The 15425-nt window shown below is 37.6% G+C and overlaps 1 protein-coding gene across 8 annotated transcripts in view; it reads left to right on the top strand.

Moving 5' to 3' along the window:
• TBC1D4 (TBC1 domain family member 4) overlaps window positions 1-15425 on the top strand; it is a 177212-nt gene that overhangs the window by 122322 nt on the left and 39465 nt on the right. For all 8 annotated transcript variants that reach the window (XM_033103903.1, XM_033103902.1, XM_033103899.1 and 5 more), the window contains exons 6-10: window positions 1486-1577; window positions 1883-1993; window positions 6645-6764; window positions 13509-13583; window positions 14887-15113. In XM_033103903.1, the coding sequence (XP_032959794.1) occupies window positions 1486-1577; window positions 1883-1993; window positions 6645-6764; window positions 13509-13583; window positions 14887-15113 (625 nt within the window). The remainder of the gene's footprint in view (window positions 1-1485; window positions 1578-1882; window positions 1994-6644; window positions 6765-13508; window positions 13584-14886; window positions 15114-15425) is intronic.

Raw genomic sequence — 15425 nt, 5'->3', positions numbered from 1 at the left:
CCAGCAAGAACATTATGGGATGATGCTGCCTCCTTATCATGGGCTCAAGGGATTGATCGCTTTTAGTACTGGTCATGCTGGCCTAACTGGTCAGACGTGGTCTCAGGAGTTTTCCACTGTAAAATTACTATCGCCCCTCTAGAATTAAATATTTTAGGGACGATAGTTTGAATCTACACAAATATCTTTTCTCTCATGCCTTTGTCCACTGAGTCGAGCATCTATCAAAGGCAAATTTAGCTCTATAATGTTCTAGTATTTTTAAAATGTAGAACTTATTATATTACTTGGATAACAAAATATAAAGTATATTTAAAGGAAAAAAAACTGGCAGCAAATATGCACCAAATGTTAATAGCATAATGATAAGTATTTAGATTTTCCTCTTTGAATTTTTAGTTTTCATACCTCATGCTGCAGAAATACGGTATTTCTATGTAGACAACGCTAAACTCTTAGGAGTAAAGAAGCAACTTTGTATTTCTCTCTCTCTTTTTTCTTTTTTACATTGTAAGTAAGTGTGTTTTCAAATATTATTTTTTATTATAGAAAAGGTGTTTGACACTTCCATACAAGCAGACAGGGAGTCAGAAGCTGGCTCGAACACTGTAGAGAGCTGTGGCAGGAGGGAAGGACTCCACTTACATGTAATGGTATATAGGGCTAGACCTCAGGTTTGTGGCATCAGAAGAGTTTATAATTTTAGAGACCTTTCCAAAGAAAAAGAATACAAATTATGAATCCAGAATTAGCAGGGCCTCTCCCAAGATCTTGAAGAAACTCTGAAACTTCAGCTTCCCTAGCTTTAAGTCATGTGTATATTTGCCTCTCAGTATCACTGATGCACAGTAATCAGTTATTCCAAAATGGGGAGAAGAAGGAAGTGAAGTCAGAATCACAGCGGTGGAGGGGACATGTATAATTTGGAAAAAAAAACTCCAGCTGTTTCCAATTTTTCTACTGAAATAAAGGACTAAAAAACTTCTTGGACTATGGATTTCATTACCTATTTCAAATAAATAGCCTCTTGACTTCTCCCTTTTTAAACCTAGGCATGTTAATGAGATACTAGAATAAACACCATAAAACAAAACAAAAACAATCATGTGAATCAGTTTTGTAATATATGCCGAAGGGACCTCTTACCGAGACTTTGCCAGCAAATAATAAGCTATGGTAGTGAGTGGCATCACATCATCAAAATGAATTTTAGTGCCCGCTGTATCTGTATGTGATCAGAGAGATGTACAAATCAGACTTCAGGATCACTGACAAGGGGCCATTGATTTTGGTGGTGAGGTTTTCCATTATGTTTTAATCATTCCATTGTAATAGTCCAACCACGGTTTGTTGTAGGCAGGAACACATCTCCTTGAGAAGATTTACCTTCAGATTCTGTGGCAAAGGGACAAGTTGCAGTGCATTATATACATTTTGATCTCTGCAATTATACTGGTTAAAACTTATCCCCATCATTTCCCTCAGGTCTCTACCCGCCAAGAGCCAAGCTGGTAATTCAGAGGCATCTCTCATCCCTGACAGATAATGAGCAAGCTGACATCTTTGAACGAGTCCAGGTAACATTACTCACCATTCTTACAAATAAGATATAAGGAATGAGAATTGGATCTTGTTTTTCTAAGTTCCTTTTCTCATTTTTCTATCTGGAGTTAAAGATATATATCCTATGGTACTATTTGATAGTCTTAGAATGCCACTGTTACTTTTGCTTCTAAGAAGAGTGGGATGCTTAGCTTTATTTATGTTTGTCTGACAGACAGATAAAACCAAGTGGACATAATAAACAGATAAACAGACAGATAAAAATAAGACAAGAGAAGCCGTGTTGACCTAGTGTGCTCTTGGTTTGTCTGTTCAACAGAAAATGAAGCCAGTCAATGACCAGGAAGAAAATGAACTCGTGATTTTACATCTGAGGCAGCTGTGTGAAGCCAAGCAGAAGACACACATTCACATCGGGGAAGGTCCCTCGGTGAGAAGGGTGTTTTTTCTTGACCTACTTTTCTTTTGTCTTTATATTTAGTCAAAATAGCCCAGAAAATGGGAAAGGAGTTACTTTCCTTTGTGTTCTTATTTTTAGGGCTGAAGTCCTATCAGATTTGTTTTTTAGCATTTAAGGAGTTTTACAGGAAATTTTAGCAGGTACTGGCACATTTGAGATAAAATAACGATGGTTTTAAAATGTAAAAACATTTGTGGTTTTCTGTATAAAACATTAATAACAAATATTCATAATTTAGAATAGACTTGCATTTTTAATTATATTAATCCATTATTTTACTTCAAATTCATATGAATGTGAGGGAGGAAGAAACGTTCCTCTACCCTTCTAGCTTCTTTCACTGATCTAATAATCAAATAGACATGAGACAGATTACTAATAGAAAATGACCAAATATAATTACATACATACATATGGCAGCTCGACATACATGAGCGGTTCAGAGAGGTTAGAATGAGATACATATGACATTTTGAGCTCAGGATGAGGTAAGCCAACTGAGGCTTCAGAGGGGAGGAAGTTCATTCACAGGTTGACGAGAGCAGATGTTCAGTCATCAGAAGTTTCCCCTGCCCTACAGATAGGTGATAAAAAGATATTTCTGGTGATAGCTTTTATTATGGGCAAGACCCCTAATTTAAATTCTTTAAGGTAGAAGTAAGAGTTTCTTGTGAGCCTGCAGGATCTCCATTGTCTTTAGCTCAAAATAATCTACATGCGAGAGTAGCACATCTTGGGGAGGACTGTTTTGAACCCCTTCAAACATCTTGTTTCATTAAAAGCTTACATAGTCTTGGGTGGTAAATGGCAAACACCAAAGAAGAAATAGTATCATAGAAACAGCTATTCTAGCTGGAGATGAAGGATGACATTTTTGTGCACATGATTTATGATGTGTTCCCAATTGTATAGCTGAAGGAAGAGCATCTGCAACAGCATGGAAGGAGCTGATGACATATTTATGTGTCAATAGCACTAATTCAGGTTATGTCTTTATTTCACGTTATTCAGAAAAAAAATCACATATCACTTTATTAGTGATTCCTTAATTTATTAATTGAACAAGGTCTTCTAGAGAACCTTTTATGAGCTAAGCTGTGTGATAATGATGAACAAAAATGCCATGAGTGAATGATGTTCCTTCTAGAGAAGGGCTTCAATATTCCAAAGGAGATTGCAAACAGATAAATGGGCACAAATAATAGAGGCAAAGAAAGGCTTTTTAAAAGAATGTGCAATGAGCCCAAAAGTTGCTGTCTTTTTGCTTCAGAGCAGGAGTGGACAGTAAGGGTACAGGGTACAATTAAAGAATTCAAGAGGAAGACTTTTTTGGGGGGCCAGGAGGAATTTTAAGGGAGATGAAATTTGCTAATCAGAAAACTTGAGGAAGCATGTTTTAGGAAAGAAACATTGAACACAAAATTGTGTAGTAACTTTGTGACCATAAGTGAACATTCTTGCAGGCCCTTGAAGTAGTTTTAAGGGTGTGCTTAGGGGGATTGAGTCTGGAAGGATAGGCAGCTGTGAGATGAAGAAGAGCCTTCAGTGCTAGGCCCAACTTTGTCATTGACGGATTTCAAGTAGGAGCGTGAGAAGATCAGATTTGTACTTTAAAGAGATAATTTAGCTGTCCTAGTGATTACTGGGCAAGTTGGTGGGTGAGGGTGTTGACCAGTGTTAGGACTGAAGTCACATTCTCAAATGAGGAGAATTTTGTCATGAAATATGTAAGAAGGGATTCATTCAATTATGATTTGAGCCCTCAAACTTTTATCAAGTGCATACTATATACTATGTGGGGGTGATGAATAATGGCAGCTCTTTTCTGCCATCTGCCTAACTGTTTAGGAGGAGAAACCAACATGTAATCAAATAAGTTAAAATATGGAAATATGGTGTGAATAGTGCAATGACAGAAGTATGCTCCAGGCAGAAATCGCACTGGAATATAGATAGACTGAATGATTGTGTCATGAAAATTTTATTTTGTCTTGGAGAGAGGCTGAAATAGAGTACTGGAGATATGAGGAACTGACTGAGTCAAAAGTTATTTAGCATTCATTATTATTCAGCTTTAGCTTCAGGTGTTCACTGCAGTGATCAGTCAGCTACACCATCCATGATATGGAGTACAGCATAAAGAATAGTCAGTGGAACTGTAACAGCTATATACGATGTCAGAGGGGTAGTGGATTGGGGAAGGGAGGCTATCACTTTGTGAGGGATATAAATTATAAATGTCTAACTACTACATTGTCTTGTACACCTGAAATTAATAAAAAACAAAGTTATTTAGCAGGCATGTTTATTAGGACTTAGTGACTGATGGGATAGACTTGGAAAGGAAGGGAGCGGGAGTTGCTGGGACAGACTTCAAGGTTTAAGATTTGGGGGAACTGGAAGAAACTGAGCTAGAAAATACAGAAGGAAGACAAGAGGGGGGTAGTGGATGGACATACCAAGTAAGCATTCAATGTAGGCAACATGTTTGGAATCAAATAAAAAAAATGGATTTGGTGCCCATGGAGGAATTTGAGTTGATAGTATAAATATGGAAAACGATGAGCTTTAGCACAGATTTGAAGTCAAAAGGGGATGTACTGAGGAACACCCACACTTTAGGCAATGAGGTGAATTAAAATCGAGCCAGTGAAAAAGACTGAAAGGGAATAATGGGGTAGAAGGAGACTTAAAAGATTTTATGGTAGGTGACCAAGGTCGGAGAAAAGTTGAAATAAGATCACCAATGGTCAATGATACAAGAAGGTCCAGAAGCATAAGGACAAATACCTATTCATGGGTTTGCTTGTATCAGTCATTGACGGGGATAGTCATGTTGACTAAAGCGGTGTGTGAGTCGTACATTTTCTTTGTGATGGAGGACACTAAAGATCATAGAAGAGGAGATTTTATTTTAGCAAGCTTTTTGTTTTCCTGCTGGTAGTTCTCCCCCATCTCTCTTTTTCCTTTCCTCGTCCCTCCTTTTTTTTCTTCCTTCCATTTATTTTTCTGGTGTTTGCTGAACAGCTACTGTGTCAGGAGGGAAGTGCCAATGCAATTTCCCTCTTTAGGTTGTGTCATTTCCTAAAAGCCGTAGAATAATGTGTCACCCCGGTCCGTTATCAACACCCAGTCCAGCCCACCTCCATATCCATTGTTCCCTTTCTTGATGGGGGTCATATTTCTTTTCTCAGTAACTTCTTAGACTGGCCCATGGAGCCACTTCTTGTATGGAACTTTCTTGCCTCCTGCATAGACTGTGCTGATGCCTCCAATCTGCTTTTTCACTGTCCTTCAGGTGATTTTTGAATACTGCTTTCAGATACATCTTCCCCAAGCATTACTTTCTCAGTGATGCCCCTCAGTTTATACATTCTGATCAGTGATTCTTCCTAGACAAGGTTTTATCTCCAGCCACACTTTCCCAAGTTACCTTCCACTAGTTCCCTCTGTTTTAGCCAAATGCCTGCACTGGCTCTCTGTCCCCTGAGCACGGGCCTGTATGATTTTGCTCACACCATTCTCAGGTCTGGGGATGTCTTCATCCTCAGACCTATAAAAACTATTTAAAGGATCTACTAAATGTAAGCACACTCATCCTCTGTAACCCACCAATTTCATTCCTAAGGTAAAATACAAGACCAAACAGAGTCGATTGAATATATGCAAATGATGTATAAGTATGGGTCCATAACATTTATGTTATCATTATTACAGTAAATAATTGGAAACACCCTAAACATTATCAGTAATAAAATAGATTAAATGTGTGATATCATCATACAATGGGAATAAGACAATAAAAATGAATAAACTACAACTAGCAGTATAAATTACACATGCCCCAATATTTTTTCTACCTTCTGAATCATGCCTATCCTTCTTCCTGACCACTGAGACTTACAACCAATCTTCTTGCTTCCACATTTGATTCTTGTTGCTTTGTGTCACTGCTTAATGTGAATATATTCCATCCCCAAGCAAATGATGAAGTTTCTCTCTTGGAAGCTTCCTGGCACTAACAACCATGTAATATACCATAGTAGCTTCTTACTTCAATAGTATAAAATATAGCAAGAACCTAATATAGTGAACACACTGTAGATTCCGATATAATTTATCACTATCAGTGAATAATTTGTTGATCTAACAGATAAATGACTAACTCACAAATGAAAATGGAATTGTAGCAGAGGGATTAACAGAACACAGCTTAACTAGAAGGTGTTTTGTTTATTGAAATATATTTCCTGTGTTTTCCATGGTAATTTGGATACAAGTATGCAACTTGGAAATGGGTGATTATAGTGGTTAATCAAAATAATAAAAATTGACGTTTCAAGTGTAATTTTTGTTATATTAAGCAGGATATATTAGTGTAAAGAAAAGACATAAAGGAAATATGTTATGCCTGTCTTTTTTTATTACTTACGGTATTAAAAATTAAATCATTTTCCTTATAATCTATGTGTTCACAATGTGGAACCTAAATTATTACTCCTTAATAGAGTTACAGAAGAATTCTTGTGCTTTTTAATGGCTTAGTTATAAGCCTGTTTTCAAAGCCTCATTTAACTTTGAGTATTTCCAAACTAAAATTTATCTGTTTTTCTTTCTGTAGACTATTTCAAACAGTACAATCCCAGAAAATGCAACAAGCAGTGGACGGTTCAAACTTGACATTCTGAAAAATAAAGCTAAAAGATCTTTAACTAGCTCCCTGGAAAATATCTTCTCAAGGGTAAGATCACACTGAGACTCTTTTAGGTATTACTGTCTATGTTTTCTAACTGCATTGCTTCATTCTTAACTGGCTCACAGAGTTCCTTAAAAAAAAAAAAAAAAAAAAAAAGAAAGAAAAAAGAAAAAACTGCTAAGATTAATTTAGTTAACACTTATTTAAGAGACTCTCTTAAACTAAGTTACATTCTCAGATATAGATTTATTCTGGTGCCTATAATACCTGAATTTGAGTAATAGAGATTCAGTAGTAGAGATATATGTATAGAAAGCAAAAATAAAATACTGATGCCCAATACTGTAGGAATTTTTTATCATTTGCCACACAAAGTTATGAAGAAGCCATTCTTTTGCTCATTTTAGGAGCTGATAGGAAATACTGAAAATAGTGAATATAACGTAACAGAAACTTATGTGTTTTCCTTTCAGTAAATTTGGAGGGAGGAATATTGTACTTACGAATGAACCAAATGATTCCTTTTGCCCATCATTTTCCTTTTCCTGAGGTATTCAATTCTAAAGCTGTCAATTGAGATAAAACAAGGTAGATGGAGGGCAGGGGAGCCACAGTCGCCCAGAGCAGGGAGACAAGCCTATTAAGGGTGGCCCAATGCAGCCTGTGGAATCAGAGTGTGTTGAGAGGGTCAGCTTAGGAGGGCCACCTGGTTCTGGATATCAGAGTCTGAGCAGGCAAGGAGGCCATCCCAGCAGAGGGATGGCCCAGTGCACCGTCAGAGCCAGAGTGGAGGGGAGAAAGCATTCAAGGTGCCGATACAAGGAGATAGAGGCTGAGAAGGGTGAGGATGGCGTCCATGTGTGAGGGTATTAGAACCTAAGTAGGATGAAGAGAATGCCTGTGAGGTGGCAATTATGGAGATTGGTTACACACAGGGGATTGGTTAAATATGTAAGTGTATCACGAATAGTGGGATTCCAGGAGAAGGGAATTGCAAATGTGAAAAGGGAGAAATTCCAGTAAATGATTCAACTCCAAGGTAACAGTATGGAATCTTGGTTATCTATCTATCTTTTGGAGCAACAGAATTTTATATATACTATTATACGTATGTTATACTATATGTTTTAACATGTGTGTAAATGTGTACATATGGTCCCTGACTCTGTCCACTGATAGGAGATGGGAATAGCTTTTCTACACGTAGCAGATAATAAATCAAGCCTGGTTGGGTGACACCTACCACCCAGATTTTGGTTTCTATGTGTTATTCTACAAGAAGGACCTGGGATCCTGGGAGAAATGGCTAATTCCAGGACTGCAGGGAAAGTCTGGAGCACCTTGTTATTCTGGATAGTAAGAAAGTGCTCAAAGAAAAATAGGGATATGTCATAAAGACGTGAAAATCTTGTGGGTCTCCCACTGGTGACATCTGAGACAATATGAGGATCAAAATAAAAGGCAGCAACAGATTGTACCCTGTTGCGTAACATAGGAAACAATGAGTGTGTTCTTATAGGAGAAATAAATGGGTACTTTGAAAGTCTGAGCATGACCAGGAGATACACTGGATTTAATTAATACTTATTAATTACGAAGGGGGAAACAGCAACTTTGCAATGTAGCTTCCTCTTTTCTCTCCCTCGCTCCCATAGTGTTTTAGTGAGAATTTTCGTAGAAAGGCCATTTATGTAGGTGGTCAGAGGAGCTGAAGTCACAGCTGGTCCTAGCAGATTTTTGTATTTATGATTATGGACAAGTTATTTGCCTTTTCTAAGCCATAGTTTTGCATTCTGTGACATGGGTGATACCTGCTTACCTCACATTATGGCTAGGATGAAATGTCACTGTGTTAGGAGAGTATCACACCACAGATATGAGGTGGTATGGACAATGGGAGCTCTGAGTCCTCCGTCATTTACCAAGTGAAAAAGGGGTATGTAGAGTGTTAGTCTCTTTATCCCCATTTACCGTATTTCCCCGAAAATAAGACCTAACTGGAAAATAAGTCCTAGCATGATTTTTCAGGATGACATCCCCTGAACATAAGCCCTAATGTGTCTTTTGCAGTAAAAATTAATATACGACCTGGTGTTATTTTCGGGGAAACACGGTAGTACCTTGGCATCCTGCACCATACTTGCACGGCTGACTTTGAAGTGCCACTTACATAGCCTTGAACGATTGTAATGATTCTAAAAGAGCAAGGACACAGCCGATCTATTTTGGTCAAGGTGGATACTGTAGCTTTTGTGTCATAAATGCTGCCAAGTGTCCTAAATTATGTTACCTAACAAGGTCTTGCTTGCACCGTGTGCAGCAGAACGGACTTGCTGGGAAGCTTGGCAGCTGCTCATGTTGTATTAAAGGTTATACAGAAAGGGGGTTGTATGTACTTCTCAAATTTGTCAGTTCAGTGTTTTCTCTCTGGGTGACGTAGTAGAACATTGTCACTCCAGTCATAAAGTTTGGTTCATAATTGCTGCCGTTTTTAAATGCCAAAATATTTCATATAACTAATGATAGTTGTTTATGAAACACGATACATTTCTGAATAGCTGAGAAGCTCAGCTCACTAATGATTACAAAATGGGTCCAAGGGAGAAGGCTTGACACATGTATTACCAAATCAACTGAAAAAGTTGTCTGTTCAAAGGTGAAAAGACAGTCTTGTATTCTGGTTTTTCATTGGTTTCTTTTTATTAAGTGGAAGTTTACCAAAAGAGAAATATTTATGAATATATTTATGAATACATACATTTCCAAAAGAAGAATATAATATAAAGTGTGAATCATTGCAAAACAGTCTTCATTTCATGCTTTCTTCAGTGTAATACCCATTGTCCTTACTTGTTGAAATGCGTGAAGTAAGGATTTAAAGTGAGTTTGTTTTTCTTACACACACGCACAACCCCCCGGCCACACACACACACTGTGAATCAAACCTCACTGTGAGTAAAATGTGTGATTAAAGTTGCTGTTCTAATACAGCACATGGTTTGACATCCATCTGACTACTTTCTCTGTTGTGACCAAGTAATCTGTTTAAAATAACCAGGCAGGTTGGCATGTAAGTAGCAGCTAAAAAATAGTGGAAAGTGACCTGGTCTTTACAATATTTTCTTCTTGACCACACACATTTACCCAATAATTTATCAGCAACAAATTATATATATATATATATATATATATATATATATATATATATATATATATATATATTTGGAAGTATGTCATATTATAGTATGGATCTGAAGAACTGAAAGAGACTTCATCAGCTTTTAGCATTTGCAAAATTATACTTAACCAATATAGGCTTGTTAATTTTATTTGTAATCTTACTTTCACAAAGCTTTGTCTTAAGGAGAGGATATGAATAAGAGCTCAAGAGCTTCACTTTTAAATTGTTCTTCCTGGGTTCCATTCGCTGCTCTGTTAACAAGCTGTGTAAACTTTGGCAACATAATCTACCAGAACTTCAGGTCTCCTTGTCTGTAAAGTTTGCTTCTATGAAACAAGGTATCATAAATATAAAACAATCAATTGAGAACAAGAAAAAGCTGTAAAACCTTTCTGATGCTGAACATAAAAAGAAAAATTCAACAGAAGCTAGGAAGCTAGAGTTGAAGAAATCTTCCAGGAAGTAAAGTAAAATGACAAAGAAATGAAAAATGGGAGAGCAGGGTGAAAAGGTAAACGAACAGTCTGAAGATCCAAAACCAAGGTGGTAGGAATTCCAGAAAGAGAAAAATGCATGCAGAAATTTTCAAAGAAATCATTTTAGAAATTTCTCAGAGCTAATGGGCTTGTTTCCAGGTTTCGTGGACTCAGAATAGGCATAACATGATGACTGAATAAAGCCATGCCAAGGCACATTGTTGCAAAATTTCAGAGTGCCCAAGGATAAACTTAGCATCTGTTCCAGGGAAAAATAGCAGGCCATACAAAGTCTCAAGAATGACAATGGCATTAGACGTCTGTGCCAGAAGACACTTACACAATGCTAACGTATGCTGAAGGAAAGTTTCTAACCAGAACTATGTATTTAGCCAAACCACTAATGAAATATAAGCATAGAATAATGACATTTACAGACATGTAAAAAGAATTACTTCCCAATCTCCCTTTCTCAGATAGCATAAAATGAGGAAGTAAACTAAAAAAGAGGAAGACATGGGATCAAGGAAACAGAAATTCCAACATTCCAACGAGTAACATTCTAGGTTACTCGTCAAGGGAAATACTGGGATGATCTATTCAGTAAGCCTACATCACAACCAGTCCAGACTGGGGAAGGAAGACAGGTCTTCACAGTGGGTAGCCCAAAGAAAAAGAAATAGTTGTAATTGATGGATTATGTGATGTTTGACCATACTGAGATCTGTTGGTGACTTTTGTAATACATTAGTGATCGCTGAAGCGTGAAGTTTTTCATAACTCCATGAAAAACAAACTATACAAGTAATGAGTTATAATAATAGTCAAATATGTAGTTCAGGTGCAAATAATATTTACAAAGTCATAACAGTCTAAGCAGAAAATATTGTGATATAACTATGTTGAGAGAAGAGGGAAAGAGAGTGTGTGTGGTGTTGGGTAATGAAGTAAGAATACTAAAGTCTCATCTTCCAGAGTAGAGAGTCAATAGATAGTACCTAAAATGGAAAGACTGAGGAATGGTAATATAACTTGAATAGCAGAAGCATCAAGTGTTTGCTTTTGGGGAATGGAATTCAATGTATGAGAGAAGGGAGTGGTGACTGTCACTTTTTGGTATAAGCTTGGTAGCACAATTTGACTTTTAAAATTTTGTGCAGGTATTATTTTGATTAAAAATTAAAGTGAAATTTAACCCATTTCTCTCAAAAAAAATTAAATTCAAGAATGTATGGCGACCAACTTTAAAACTGTAAACTGCTATACAAATATTGTGTTTTTTTATTTTGCAGAGTCACTGTCACACTGACTTGGCTTGTATTTTTGTATTTCTCATTATTCTTTTTAGAACTTCTCCATGTGTTTTAGTGTTAATGTAAAACTCCTTCGTCTGTATTTTGTATGTTGGGGCCTTCTGTATGATGTGGTTCTCTCAGCCTGCCTTTTCATCCTCTTTCCTGCCATAGTTGGCTTCATTTTCTTCCTATATAAAGTAAGGGGAATATATGAGACAATCTCTTTAAGTTCCTCTTTTTTTTTTTTAGATCATTTATGAAATCCATAGCAAAGGAGTATGTGAAAAGAAAAATAAGAATCAGTTCATCAGTGTGGAAGCAGACTTATATAGTCCTGTAGAGAGAAATGCTTTATTCAAGCATTATAGTTTTGCATTATGGAATAATGAATGAAGCTAAACCCATATACTTGAGGATGCAGTTTTCTCTTCTTAACCTGTGTTCACTATGATCCTATAATGTGAATTATGATATTTCTAACCTAGGTTGTAGGGATGTTGTATGTATTAAACCATTTTCTTTATGACTATTGTGGTCAGTTGTGTTGTACCTTCTACATTTGTGTTTATCTGTATGAGACACAGTCAATGGGGCTCTCAGTGATGTTATGGGGATCTAGTGATTGTATGGATGAAAAAAATATAACCAAAATAACTCAGAAAGCTTGGTTTGAGTATCTGTTTATCTAATGGCTGATTGAGATATAATGGAAATAGCTGTGAACAGCTCTATTTACTGTGCTGGAATGGCTGTTAATACTGGCAACAAATTTGAGTGAACCACAGAAGGACCAATTTAATGCTAACATACGAGGGAGGTGTGATCAAACAATACAGTGAATGTTTAAATTTAAAAAAAACACATTATAGTAAAAGACGCATTGCCATTAATCCCCCTCAAAATACTCTCCCTCGCTTCGAACACACGTGTCCCATCATTCTTGCCACTTTCTGAAGCAGTATTGGAAGTCCTCTTTCATGAGTGTCTTTTAGTTGCTTTGTCGTGGCTGCCTCAATGTCCTGAATCATTTGGAGTCTGGGGAAGAGCCAGAAGTCGCGCAGTGCCAGATCCAATGAAAAAGGTGGATGAGGACACACTGTAATGTTTTTATTTGACAGAAATGCTGCACCAGAAGCAATGTGTGACGTGGAGCCTTTTGGTTGTGAGCACAAATTACGATGAATCCTGCTGCCGAGTGCCATCCAACAGAAAGGCAGGGATCTTTAATATGGGAAGTGCTGCGTCAAACCTTAGTAACAGTGTGTGACAAGTTTCAACTTGTTCGGTGCAGTCAGTCAGGTGTGAGCTACGGTTGAGAGAAGGTGTGTTTTAAAGTGTGCTGTAAGTCATCCTCCATCATGACAACACTCTGTGTCACACATTGCTTCTGGAATACAGTTTCTGTCAAATAAAAACATTATGGTGTGTCCTCATCCACCTCATTCACTGGATCTGGATCTGGCACCATGTGACTTCTGGCTCTTCCCCAAAGTCAAAATGACCATGAAAAGTAAATATTTTGAATCGATCCAGGACATTGAGGCAGCCACGACAGCGCAACTAAACATATCCAGAAAGAGGACTTCCAGAACTGCTTCAGAAAATGGCAAGAACTATGGGATAAGTGTGTTCAAAGTGGGGGTGGGGGTGGGAGGAGGGTGGGAGTATTTTGAGGGGCATCAATGGCAGTGTGTCTCTTACTTTAATACATTTTTTTAACTTAAACATTCACCATATTGTTTGATCACACCTCATAGAGAAGCAATTATTTTTTATAGTAGTTTTAAAATAAAAATTCAAGCCATATGGATGATTTAATTTTATTCTCTTTACTCAGGGAGCTAACAGAATGAGAGGTCGACTTGGAAGTATGGAAAGCTTTGAACGGTCCAACAGTCTTGCGTCAGAGAAGGTATCTAAGCAGACCTCCCTTTCTTATAACTAATTGTGACTTGGCACAAACCAACACTTTTATGGTAACATGCATGCTTAGTGATTTTGTTATGAGTCCTTATGATTTAGAAAAATATTTGAGGCTTTATTATTTTAAATAGAAGATTCTGGTTATGAGCATGGTGCTTTTTGTTCAGCTGAAGCTTTCTCATGGTGGGACAGAACACATCCCTTGCAGGCTAACTCTGCCCTATCAGGCTTTTTACTATTTGGAGTCAGTATGCTTTGAAGGACAGTATTTGAGCAACTGTTGACCCAAAGCCATAGAAAAATGAGCCGTGTAATTATGGCACTTACACAGTGATTTTTTTATCTTTTGTTTTCTTCCCATGTAACCCGCCCCACACACACATTTTTAGCCATTTTAACTGTAACATTAGGCTATTTTTTTTTATCTCATAGACAATTCTCAGCAGGTTTGGTTTCCTGTTTCCTGTATCATGCAACATGTAACCTTAAGCATATGCAACCTATTTTTTAATGGAAAATATTAATCTATTTTTATTAAACTTTCTGTTGATAAAATTGATGACTTAGTTCAGCTTTCAGTCTTTTTTTTCCTGAACCCATGTTTATCAAGCTAAACATTTCTGCAGTGGTGCTTGTTCTGGAAAGTGCAAATAGCATACCTGTCCAAATTGAAAGATTTATGGTGTCTACTCATGCAATATGCGATGCATTCCAGCATAAGTCACTATTCAATCATTTCCTGTTTTTCATGTCTTTTTAAAAAATGTTCTATCAGGGAACATGTAGTTGGATAGAAACATCCACAGTGAAGGAAGATACTTGACAGGCTTTATTTTCCTGAAGGCTTTGCCACGAAACTTGGATACCCAGGCGTGTGGTATTATTTTGACAGTACAGGAAGCAGGCAACCGATAGGTCATGGAAATCAGTAGATACGTAAACACAGACTCCACCCTTTTTTGGTCATGATCTCTTTTCATCTTTCTGGCAACAATGAGTAGCTGTAGCATTTTACCACAAAGTGTTAGGGAAAAGAATACCTTTTCTTGTCATCCTTTTTACTTTCTGTCCTATCTTGACGGACGCTGTCTTACAGCTGCTTATCAGAAGAAATGGGTTGTGGTAATACTGATTAGCCTTCAGCATGGATTGAGTAAAACAACAACAACAAAACAGTTTTGTCTTGACTCAGGGGAAAGAAGAGGCACCCTGTCACTTTTGAGCTCTGTGTTTAAGTAGGTCTGCCATAATCGATGTAGGAAAGAAAGACCTCACTTCTGCTGGCTTTTCAGGACTATTCACCAGGAGACTCTCCACCAGGAACACCACCGGCCTCCCCGCTGTCCTCAGCATGGCACACGTTCCCTGAAGAGGATTCTGACTCTCCACAGTTTCGCAGACGAGCGCACACGTTCAGCCACCCACCATCAAGCACAAAGAGAAAGCTGAATTTACAGGATGGGAGGACTCACAGTCTCCGTTCCCCTCTTCTGAGGCAGAGCTCCAGCGAGCAGTGCAGGTGAGTCCAGACCTCTCTCTGGAATGTGAAGTAAAATTCTCCTGTCAACCTGTTTTGATCCCTGTGGACTCAAGACTTATTGTGACTGCAGGCTGTACCCAACATTCGTTTCTTAGAAATACCATAGACATAAATTGAATTATGAAAACCTTAGTTACTAAGAGAAACAGGCAAGATTTAAGGAACAACCGAAGAGCTGAGTTAAAGCATTTTGGGTGCAAACTCTGTTTTTTTTTTTTTTCCAGAGAAACAGAGACAAAAAGATATTATGCATGTGGTTTTGCCTGAAAAACCTGCTGACAACACATTACT

The sequence above is a fragment of the Rhinolophus ferrumequinum genome, chromosome 4 (genome assembly GCF_004115265.2).
Source record: "Rhinolophus ferrumequinum isolate MPI-CBG mRhiFer1 chromosome 4, mRhiFer1_v1.p, whole genome shotgun sequence".
Classification (NCBI taxonomy): domain Eukaryota; kingdom Metazoa; phylum Chordata; class Mammalia; order Chiroptera; family Rhinolophidae; genus Rhinolophus; species Rhinolophus ferrumequinum.
This window is presented reverse-complemented; position numbering and strand designations above follow the sequence as displayed.